The sequence below is a fragment of the Cyrtonyx montezumae genome, unplaced genomic scaffold, assembly GCF_038088225.1.
Source record: "Cyrtonyx montezumae isolate F1298 unplaced genomic scaffold, pur_monq_1.0 scaffold_17, whole genome shotgun sequence".
Taxonomy (NCBI): Eukaryota; Metazoa; Chordata; class Aves; order Galliformes; family Odontophoridae; genus Cyrtonyx; species Cyrtonyx montezumae.
Genome location: NW_027071903.1, coordinates 15196329 through 15208390, shown reverse-complemented (window position 1 = coordinate 15208390; position 12062 = coordinate 15196329). Strand labels below are relative to the sequence as shown.

General features: G+C 49.9%; 1 protein-coding gene across 1 annotated transcript in view; it reads right to left on the bottom strand.

Moving 5' to 3' along the window:
• The window catches only part of HYDIN (HYDIN axonemal central pair apparatus protein), an 80220-nt gene that overhangs the window by 32632 nt on the left and 35526 nt on the right, over positions 1-12062 (bottom strand). Inside the window, exons 11-17 of the mRNA XM_065734211.1 lie at positions 11333-11556; positions 9305-9372; positions 7233-7468; positions 5932-6032; positions 4694-4829; positions 4363-4527; positions 1596-1748 (exon numbers count right to left, since the gene is read on the bottom strand). Coding sequence (XP_065590283.1) covers positions 1596-1748; positions 4363-4527; positions 4694-4829; positions 5932-6032; positions 7233-7468; positions 9305-9372; positions 11333-11556 — 1083 coding nt within the window. The remainder of the gene's footprint in view (positions 1-1595; positions 1749-4362; positions 4528-4693; positions 4830-5931; positions 6033-7232; positions 7469-9304; positions 9373-11332; positions 11557-12062) is intronic.

Here is a 12062-nt window from a genome sequence, read left to right as displayed (position 1 = left end):
TGGCTGCCAAGCAGAACATTTAATAACCAGTCCCTCTCTATTGTCCTCTGGGAAAAGCACACAGCTGAGTCACTCTTGCTTGTAGGAGTGTCACTGCCTCGAAGACTTCTCCACTTCTTTAATTTGGTTGGCCAATGAGTGCAGGAGAATACTATGAGTTTAGTTTCCCTAGATGAATAGAATGACAATTTCTTTGTTTACCAAAATACAGTAATTTTGAGAGGGCATGGATTCATGGAAGACACTGATGCGATAAAAGCATTCCTGCCCTTTCTAAAAGCCACACACGACCCTCACCCTGGGGAGGACACAGCTTTCTGCCACCCTCACACTTTGGTGCAACCCATTGCCAGCACAAGGCCATGAATTCCCGGCCACAGCCCACATTTGTGACTGATGCCACGTTTCAAGGCATGGTCTGCTACATGGAGATGGTCCCCCCAGCTTTGGCAAGACCAAAATCCAAGCCCAGAGCCCAGATAGCCTCCTGCGCAGCAGAAGAGAGAGGTGAGCATCTACACCCCCCCAAAAACTCCTCATTACGGAATACCCCTTTGGGCAGTTTAAGTAAACTGCCCAAATTCTGTTCCCTCCCAGCTCCTCGGACCCTTTGCTGTGAATGGACCTAGCCCTGTACAACACTGTTTAGCAGCAACTAGAAACATCAGTGTGTTATCAACATCGTTCTTCCCCTGGACCCAAAACTTGGCATCATACCAAACACTCTGAAGAAAACGATTCCATCCCTACTGAAACTAAGACACGAGGACAACAGAGTTGTCTACGCCAATGCACAGCTTTGGAGATCTTTCAGTTCTAGCCTGGCTTGCCTCCATCCTGGCTGACTCCAGACCTGACCCCAAAGCAGGGACATAGCTCATCTGCATCTCAGCTTGCTCTTTTTACCCATAAATCAAGAACTAAGCATGACTTGACAGGAACAGCAATTTGCACACAATGGGTACCACCAAGTGGGCAGCGTGGCCATTTCCATTACAGCACTTTCCTTTTCTACTCTGAACAAGACACCTGCCTTATACCTTCACTGTCACTGCCCCTTAATTTAATCTCGTTCAGTTTGTTGAGCTGCCAGTCAGTAACATCGCTGTTGTGAAATTTTCAATCAATAGCTCATTCTTTCAAGTGGGGTCTGTGATCTATAAGCCTCAGTGCTAGCAGCCACAGCTTCAAGATGAGCCATCACATGGGAGGTGGGAAAGGACAGCTTGCTGTCCTGTGCAGTCTGACAGCAGGAGACCAAAACAGCAGCTTTAGCATCCTGGAAAACACGAGGCTGGTGGATTTATCACCCAACCCCATAAATTAGGGCTCTGAGAGGCAGATAGCCCCTGTAAGCCCCATGACGAAGGAAGGAATTGCAATGGGACTGCAGCCATAGGCACAAGCTAGAGCAAAAGTAGCATGCAAAACCCTCCAAAAAAAATCATTTATAAACCAGGGCCAGCCATCTGAGCTCACAGAGTATTTTGTCTTCTCTCCGAGATGATGACATGGAAATATTGTACATAAAACCAAGTCCCAGGCTGCCGTAGATCAGTCACAACAGGTTGGAAAACAGCCCTGCAAACACTTACCATCCCAGTCCAGAATGATGCAGGGATGACAGTCTGGTTGAAGAGGTGCAGAGTTTGGGAAGCATCTTGCAGAACTGGGATACGGCCGAAATTCAGCTTACTTGGATGCACATAGACAACTGGGCCTTCTCCAGTGCTCACTAAATGGATTTCCTGCTCCAGGAAGCATGTAGAAAAGACCCCAAAAAAGAAAGAAAGGTTAAAAAGATGAGACAGTGCTCTAGACTGAGGGATAATTACAGCTGCTTGAAGCTTTTAGCACTGTAACAACGACACAAAAACACTGAGGTGTAGGATCTGGGGTGATCCCAACTTAAAGACAGAAGAGAGCTTTACAAGGGTGAAGAAAGCCAGCTTCTCTCCCTTTGCTCACGCTTGCCTTTGAATTTATTTATGTTTACTCCTGGTACTATAGGAATAGCAGTCATTAATCATTAATTACATCATTCAGCATTTTTCTCCTTTGCCAGTCTGTTCTTTTCTTGCAGAACTAGTACAGCCTACTGGAAGAGGAATGCAGAGCCTACAACTCTGTCTTCTCACATCATTAAAACAAGGAGAATTTACCCAGTCTTGCTGGCTTTTACCCATCCCCAATACCCCAACAAGACTCGAATGCACAAAACTCCCACGCTGACAAGATGCTGTGTGATTCACCGGAAGGCACAGAGCAGGATTCAGCCATGAAAAACCACAATGTAAAACCTTTAATGATGTCTGACAGGGGGAAATGGCATTGACAGCTGTCAGAACTGCTCTTCCAGCTCAGCCAGCCCTGTCCTATTGATAGGATGAGACTGCGTGCAATAAGAACCAGAATTCATGCAAGGAGGCTGTACCTCAAAACCAGGGGATGGTGAAGAAGGAGGAGCTGGAAACCTGTTTGGCTCCAATTACAGTGTGTTCTACCATGATACCTCCCCACCAACAGAGGGCTCATATTAAAACAAAAAACAAACAAAACAACCCTTCATCCACAGACTTCTCGAAGAGGCAAGAAAATCCCAGTTCAGTAGAGCTGGAAGCTTCATGACGCAGGCAGAGAGAGCTGTCCAAGGTTCCAGATAAGGCTGTAAGGACTTGGTACCAACACCACAAGTCATGACTCAAGATGACAAGAGAAAGTTCCTGTTTGGTTTCATGGGAACACATTGTGGTTGCTCTACTGAGGTCAGATTTGTATCACATGGTCCACTGGGCTCGGATACACCATCAGTGCAGCGTGTATGCAGAGAAATGGAACCTGATGATCTGCAAGATCACTTCCAGCCCACATCACTGGAATAGTGAATCCACACCCAAACTACGGGGCAGTCCCACAGAAAATGTAAGAACCTATCCTGACAGCAAGAAACTCACTTCTTGTTCAACAACTGGAGCATAAACGCTGCACGACGCTAACTTAATGGGCACACATGAGTTCAGTCCTGTGCCAATCGTTGCTTTAGGGTCAGCTAGGGTTCTCCAGCTGAAAATCAAACCATTTGGGCAAAAGAATGACAAATTCATCTCCAAGCAAAAATTTAAAAATTAAGCGTTGAAACCAATTGTTAACCCAAGGGTAGAAACTCTGCAAGAACACTGTAGTTAGAAAACAAACTGACAGCGAAACCACCGAGTTGTTCAACAGGGAGAAACCCTCATCCTGTAGGGAAGCATGCCTTGTATTTACAAGAAAACGTCCTGCCAAATGTCAGGTTTTGCTGCAAAATTTGCCTTCCTGCACTGCCTGGCCTTACTGTTGACTGGTTTACACTGAGACCCACAAAACGCCCGGGTTGAGACGTTCAGCAGCATCCAGGGGATTTAGCAGCATCACTTCCATTCATTTTAATGAGAGCTTAAATCCCTCAAACAGCTTTCAAAATGTCAACCTTCCTTTCTGTTACAGAAAGCTTAAGGTTCCCAGCAACCCTCTGACACCCTTCTTCATGCTCAGAGGGATGGCAAGACACTTTAGCAGAGCTACTTCAAAGTTAATATCATTTAAAATTAAACTTTAATTAGCTAAATTTGTTCTAGATCCCAGCTAGATGCAGCCAAAACTCTATGCAAGGTTCTTTTTGCCTATATTTTGTTATTTCTCTTGCATATGTGTAGCTATAAACAACACATTTTAGGAGGTTTTAGTCCAGGAATGGTTTGCCTCATCCATTCCCAAGCTTGGCAGAAAAACACCTCTCTGTGCTCCAGATGTGAGGAGTCCAGATGCCACGAGTGATACCATGAACCCTTCATTCCATGCTCACATCAGCTCTATATGGCAAGCCTGCCCATAGCTGGGTTTGAAGCAATGAGTTCTGTGATGGAAAGGTGTAGGAGGGTCATTGGAAGCACCCTGAGGAGGGTCATCAGAAACAAGGACAGGGGCAGTGCTGTCCCTTTGCTGTATCATTCTGTGCTCCTTTGGGCCTGAGCTATGGCAGAAGGCATGCAAACACATCCAGCTCACTTTTTCCTGCACTGCTTCACGTAAATGCACCATCTCTGGGGACACAGCCTGGTGCAATGCGGAGCTCCTCTCACCTCCTTTGCTCCCAGGACAAACAAACTCTTGCAGGCATATGGCAGCATCTGGCCCATGCCCACGCTCGCCCCATCCCAGGCTGCCATGCTGATTTCAGCACCGCACGCAGTGAACGAGCAGCCAGCAAAGCAAGACTTGCCTTCCTGCCAGCCCAGCCATCATCACTCATTCACCCAGGAAAATCCTCGGAACGAGCACCCCAGCAAACTCAGCCACACAACGGACACCTCTGGGACTCACCAGTGGGGATCTCTCTCTCCCAAACACCGCAATTGAAGCCACCATCAGCTGCTCTCCTGTCACCTGGGCCCGTAGGGTCACTGGCACCTCCACCGAGCTGTGGGGTTGGATGATCCCGCACGGCGTGGGGCTGGAGTACAGCACAGCAGCACCCTTCTGGTGCTCCTAGATGGGACAAACAACTTCTAACCATTTTGGAGGGATCTTCGACATGCTTGAGTCATTGAGCCAAGCAGCTTTCTTCCCCCAGTAAGAGAAAGCAGAAAGGGACAAAGCACGAGAGGTGGAGCCCCCTCGGGAGGGTTTGGGAAGAGGAGGAGCAGAGGCAGACCTGGGGCAGGAGCGCATAGCAGCCAGGAATGTTGCTGTCATTCACCAGGGTCAGCTCCCGCTGGTAGGGGTGGTGGAGGAAGCAGTGTCCAAACGACACCACGGGGCTGAGCACCCGCAGCAGGGGAACCACACATCTAGGACAGAGACAGACAGAAGGGTGTCAGGGGACACTAGGAGAAGGAAGAGTTGGTTTATTCTCTGAGTCCTCGAGAGCACCTCCTGCTCAGGAAGCTCACAAGGATGCACGGCACATAACACCCAACTCCCCCTCCTTCCATACCACGGTCTCCTTTGCCCCAGAATCTGGACATCTGTCACAGCCACTAACTCCTTCTGTTCCCATCTGCACTCCTTTTACAGGAGAGGGGAGAGGTTGGTGAGAGATCAAAGCACAGAGGGGGAATTTCTGACCTACAGCCTCAAAAATACTGCAAACCCACCTGGCTATTTCCAGGGGCATCATCCTAAAATGCCAATGGCTTATGAAGATAACATCATTATGGCCGTTGAGTACTTTTAATCAATGAGATACAAAGGGTTAGCTACATCCTTGCTGTAATTCAGCCAACATCTGGCATAGCACACCAGGACTGAATCTGGCTGAGGCAGCAACTACTTTTGGCTCTAAACACAGAAACACAGAATGCTTTGAGTCAGGGGGGACCCTTAAAGGCCACGTGGTCCAACTCCCCTGCAATGAGCAGGGACACCCATAGCTCCATCAAGTGCTCAGAGCCTGGTCAGAAGAACAGGAGAGCAGAAAAATCTGAGCTCTTCCTTCAAATCAGGGATTACTTTCCTCCTCCCCTCTCATCTCGCTCACCAATTCTGCCACGAGCCCTTCCCCATTTCATTATGCATTCATGACCCAGAGCAGACACCAGCTGGCAGCAGGTCCCGGGTGATGCCTGTTGGACACCACTCAGCACAAACCTCTCCTCCCCTTGCAGGAAGATGACTCTTTGGAAATGCTCCTCAGGAACCACAGACCAAACCAATAATGACTATAATCACTGCTCCCTTTAGAGAAACACCCAGGGCAATGCTTGTTAGATGAGCACAGGTGCTTTTCCATACAAAATGCTCTGAAAGCCCTGCTGTTTTCACAGCTGATTTAGCTCCAGCTGGGCAGAACAAGCTCATTAAGTTCTGCTTCTTGTTTGGAGCTTGACCCAACAGCACACTGGTGGTGGAAACCCCAGGACAGAAGATGAGCTGCAAGGGAAGCCCTGATACCTGGCTGTAAGGAGGAGGGCCAGCAACTTCTTGCCGACACCATCCACGTCCACCACCAGCGCCAGCTCATACCGTTTCACTGTGTTGGAACAAAGAGTGACCTGGCAGAAGGGAATAACATAAAATCATATAGCTTTTGCTGGAAAGGACCCAAAGCATCATCAAGTTCCAACCCCCCTACCACAGGCAGGGCCGCCAATCTCCAGACTGGGTACTTGACCAGGTTGCCCAGGGTCCCATCCAACCTGAACACCTCCAGGGACAGAGTATCCACAACACTGAACATCAACATCACCCCCAGTGTGACACGCCTATGTCAGTGTGTGAGACGAGCTGCACCAGCTGGGATCAATGGGCGGGAGAGAACATCTCTGATGGATGCTCCACCAGCCTGGGAAGTCAAAACTCCCAAGGAGCTGTGGACATCTCTGGTCCAGGAACGTCCCATTGGGGACCAAAGGGGCAAGGGTGCAGAATCTGAGGACAACAAAGGTGCCCTCCCGAGGAGGTCTCTTTAAGGTGATCCAGGTATTAGCAACCCACAGGGCAAGAAAAACAGTCTGGAATAACGCACAGGGCAGCTAATCCCACACAGGGAGCAAGACATGGCACTGGGCACAGGGTCCTCCATTCCACGGTAAGGAAAGACAGGGTTCAGGCCTAATTTTATGCTGGTCCACATGCAGAGGACTAGCATAAATCTTCTGATGATGGCCAAGACGTTAAATATACCTTGCAGTTATCAAGGCTTGTGCAAACCGAGTTAAAGCACAAACAGAATAACTACAGCTATCCCCCCTCTACTCATCACTGCACAAAATTCAGCCCCTTAATTTTGAACCACATCTACAATAGAACAAATCCAGACAAAATCTGCTGGCTTCAACAGATGGAGTGCAGTTTTACAAGGGCAAAGCGTGGCCCAGCAGGTGCTGCACAGTCTGTGGCTGCCACAGCTCTTCCTGTCCCCGTTAGAGATCACTGCAGTCAGCGCAGCTCCTGCTTGGTAGGGGAGAAGAAACAAAGCCAAGAACAGCAAACTTTTATGCGACGGCATCTCTCTAACAGCCCACTGTATATCAAAGAAACGGTTCTAAGGAGCTCTCAAGAAGGAGCTGTTGGAGTGGGTCCAAGGGAGGGCTACAGATATTCTCAGAGACAGCCTGAGTTGGTGTGGGGGCACCCAGCACGGGGCTGGAACTGGATGGGCTTTGAAGTCCCTTCCAAACACGTCCATCCTACGATTGTAACGACAGCAGTGCTAAACCTTCTCGGGATCAGCACAGTAGCACGCTCCGTACCTGCACATCCAGCGTCCCCTGGGCACGGATGGTCCCTCTGCTGGGTGTCACAGTGAATTCGGTGGGCCTGGGGTGGGCTGGAAGCCCCCTCCTCCAGGAGAGGTGAGTGTTGTTTGACACCTGGGCAGAGCTTCTCACGCTGGGGGCTCCGGAGCCGTCCCCGGGAATGCGGAGGCTGAATGTCATGGGCACCAAGGAGGTGTTACTGAGGCGGCACGACAAGGTGCGGGGAAAGCCTACGGAAAGATGAATTTATGCCTGATTACTCCTCAACTCCTGCTGGGAATATCCTCTTTGAAAAGCCTGGGCTTGGAATCAGGCTGCCCATCGCTGGGGGCTTCTCCTTCTCTAACTGCAAGGAGCTCTGCCCCTGTCCTTAAGCAGTGCCCATGGCTTCTCACTTATGCACATGCATCCGTGCAGACTGAGTTGTGTATTCTGCAAATCCAAGCAACAGAATTCAACAACTCAGACTGAATGCTGAGTTTGTGCCAACATCCCACCACCTCCAACCCATCCAAGCGGCGTGCTGCCACTGAGGAGCACCTGCACTAAGAGTAAAGATACGTAAGGGAAAAGATTCAACTGGGAACCACAGCACTGTGCAAAGCAGCATTCCAGTTACACACTGCAAACTACACCTTCCTCCACGTGGTCATGCCCGTGCTGTCACACTGCTGCCTATTGCAGCTCCTGCATATCTAATGTGCTCAGTGCACACATTGTGCTGTGCAGTCTCAAGGACAGAAGCAAGGTTCCCATAGCTGATCACTGCAAATGCAACGCTCCTGCAGCGTTTCCTTTCTGTTAGCAACTGAGGCTCCTGCCAGCAGGAACTTTGGGCTTAGCTGCACTCACACAGGGCTGGAAAAGGCAGCACAGGTCTTACAGGACACCCACGTGCATCTTGAGCAGAAGCTCCTATTAAAGCATCTCCTGTTTTGGGGCAAGCAGACCGAGTACGTGACAATCCCCAGCCTGCTCTTAAGCCTGATGCTTAAAACTGAGCAGGAAACATATTTTGCCTCAGCTAACAAATGGGGACACAGCACCCACGCTGGCTTTGACTGCTACCTGTGAAGGTTCACATGGGCAGCTTAGTGCTGCCTGTCTGCAATGAAGCAGTAAGTCCAGGCAGGGAAGAAAGACCAAATGCAGGGAGAGCAGAGTGTGTGCCTATCAGCAGAGCCAAGTGCTCACTTCCAGCAGCAAGGAGACAGGGGGAAAAAGGGACAAATGCCAACTGCCCAGGACCCAAAGCTGCAGACGCAGTGGGTAGCAGTGCAGTTAGAAGTAGCAAGAAATACAAAAGCTGCTTTCTTCAGTCGGAAAGACTGCATTAATAAACCCAGATTACATAGGGTGAACCCTGTATTACATAACCACATATCTGCTGAGTGCACTTCGTGCTTTATTTGCTCCAAAGGAAATAAAGTGAGAGATGGTGATGAAGGAAGAGGAGGAAGCAGCTCAGAAAACATAAGGGGTTTTCTTAAAAAGTCCACAGGAAAAAAAATAACCAACAAAACACACAAAAACCAACAGAGGCATCCTGGGCGCAGAATGATAATGGCCCCTCAATCAATCCACAATTGATTTCACATTTAAACTTCAGATCCTCTCTGTAAAAAGCCTTTTGTGAGGTTGAGCTGCAGAGTCAGAATCTGCATTTCAATGGGAGCTCTGGATGCTCAGGCACAGGCTGTGCCAGCACAGGGGCAGGAGCCCCATCCCTGGGAACGCAGGGTGACACGGGAAAACTAAGACAGCAAGGCATCCTCACAGCACACTGATTTCTTGCACGAAAGTGATGTGGAAGAGCTGGCACAGGGTCCCAGCTCCCACCTCCTGGGCAATCCCATCACGTTCATTCTGCTGCTGAGGACTGGGAGCTTTGGGTTAAACCAGCTCTCACACAACAGTGCATCCTTGCTTCCTCCCAGGAGCTCTTCCCAATGACCACGTGTGTGATCGCTGCCCTGGTTTTAACACCCCAAGGGAGGAACCTGACAGATGCTCTTGCATTAGCTTGCAACACGCAGGCTGGCAAACCAAACCCAGGGTGCACTCACCAAAGGGGACGTCGCCGAAGCGGAGGGAAGGTACATCAAAGTGGAAAGTAGGTCCAATGACACAGCCCCTGTGAGGACAAGGAACAGGCAGAGGGTGTTGGTTGGTTAAAGAGAAGGGCAAAGTGTTTGGCTCTCATCAGCCCTGTGCTCAGTGTGGCCTCTGCGGTGGGTGCCCCATCCCTGCAGACAGCCAAGGTCAGGCTGCACAGGGCTCTGAGCACCTGGTGGGGCTGTGGGTGTCCCTGTTTGCTGCAGGGAGAGGGGCCAGGTGGCCTTTAAGGGACCATGAAACCCTGGAGCCATGAAACCCCAAACACTGACCACCTCCAGAAGAGAAAATGTTCTCTACTCCAGACAGCATCAGCTCATCACCAGTGCAGCAGCAGACACATCCACAAGCAATGTGCATCTTACACCACCAAGCACGGGCGTCCTGAGCCCAGCTCACCTTCTTTCCTGCCCTCACAATCCAGCAGCTGGGCCCCAAACTTTAAACCCTACCCACTGAAGTCACCATCTGGAGCTGCACCATATCCATTCATTCACGTCATGGCTGGAGCCAATCAAGACCTGCTGTCTTTTAATCATACTGCAGTGAACGGTGCCTTCTAGTTTTACCCACAGGACTGCCATCGTGCCTGTGCTGTACACAAACCCAACAGCAGAGATCTGCCTGCATCACTGGTCCCCCATTCTCCCCAACCCTTTCTAAACAGCCAAATAAAGTGTTCAGCTTGGCACCCAAGTAAGAAGCTCCTGTGGTTTAGGCCTCTCCTGATCAGGTAATCAAAAAGAACAGACTCCCAAGCATTCCTTGGAACTGAGTCAGATCCTGAGGATAAGCCAGGTCCAAATCCCTGCTGCTGCTGAAGGACCCTCCCCAGGGACCTCACAAAATCAGCCCTAACCCCTCAAGCCAGTGCAGCTTACTTGGAATAGATGTGCTTCCCATTGCAGCCCATGCCAGGAGATGATGAAAAACTACCCCCAAGCCAGGCACAGCTGGGGATGACGCTTGGAGCTGCCAGGGATGAGCCTTGCCAGGCTTCCATTCCTGCTGAGTGAGCTGTGCCTGTGCTCAAGCTAAACCTGAGCATCTGCCCAGAAGGTTCAGGCAAACAGCCAACCCCGAGCTCCTCGGGGTTCATCATCCAGGAATGAGGAGTTAAAGGATGGGGAGGGATCAAAAACAGGAAGAGCCACCCCGTTTCACTGAGAAACAAGGACTGTGCCAAGCTGAGGGAGGGACCACAAAGAGCTGGCACTGGGAGCAAGATCAGGGAGCCAGTGGAGAAACCAGAACCACTTCATTTGGTTGGGGAAAACCAGAAGATGATGAACCCATGGACAACCATCTTCTTGAGGAACATGACAGGGCAGAGTCATTGGGCACGAGACAAGAGAACTGTATTCTACCTGTGATAAGCACATCTTCCCAAGCAAAGCCTGCCCTTGCTCAAGGAGAAAGATGCTTATGCAACAACATCCCATGACCAATTTTGGGGGGAGAACAGAGGAGAATAAATTATTTGATTGTGAAATGTTCCCTCTCCATTTCCAAAAAAAGCAGCACTTTCCCAACAAACACAAAGCCAACATAATTGTTTCTCTACCAGAGGTCAACAGACCTACTCACCACTCTTGCAAAGCAATAACCTTGCTTTCTTTTTTGTTTTTTTAATCAATTTTCCCTTACTTTATTGATAAATCAACTGCAGATTCCTTTCATTCCCTCACTACCTGGCCCAGTGCTTGGTCTCGTACCCCCCAAGAGCTGTTGAAGAGGTACAGAAAGCTTTTCGTCCCAAAGCTCTTCAACACCAAGAATCAACTTTCCTGCCTCCAGCACCACGTCCCACCAGCTGATGGGAAGGACCACCTGGCACAATGCTTGTACACGGAAAAGGCCATCCAGCCCAACCAACCTACCACCAATACTGCCCACATCCCTCAGTGCCACATCTCCACGGTTCCTTAACAACTACAGGGACTGTGGGATCAGCCCAAGGCAGCGAGTCACCACCTCACCTGACAGTCAAGGTGATGGGTTGGGGGCAGCCGTGCACGCCGACCCTGAGCTCCTCGGTGAACTGCCCCAGGATGGTGGAGCAGAAGGAGATGTGGACGTGCTGAAGCCCACCCGGTGGGACCAGGCCCTCCTGGGGAACAAAGGAGAAGCAGGAGCCCAGAGCTGTGGTTGGAGGCACCACGTGGAAGAGAGCGTCGATGGGTCCTTTGTTAAACAGGATTGCCTGCAGCAGAGAGAAAAAGGGAAATGCACAAGGAATCCTACAAAAAAAAATGTGTTTCCTAATTCAGCAATTAACATCAGTAAGAGGTAGAAGATGCCATGCACTGCTGCCCAGTGGAAGACAAAAAAAGAGAAAGTACAACAAACTCCACCTTTCTGTTTCTTCTTGCAAAGCAGCAATGGTTCCATAGAAACAGAGTGATTCTACACTTCTATTTTCTTTAGCCTGCCAGTTCCTTGAGCTCTGTCCAACCAGCAGTGTCAGGAGGGGGTGGGAGCGAGGCGCACAGCAGCTCCACCTGCTCTGAAGGGTTTCTCTTTATGAATAGCCACAGCCATCCTCAAAGAGCTTACCATTATGTAAAAAAAATAATCATCGTAATTGCAAAGCTTGTTGAGCTCCAGCTCTGTTACGTTGGTTGCACGAGCAATCCACGAGCAGTGGTGCTCCACCACCAAACCCACCTGCAGCAAATTAAGCTATCAATTGCTGCTGGGAGAAACCCT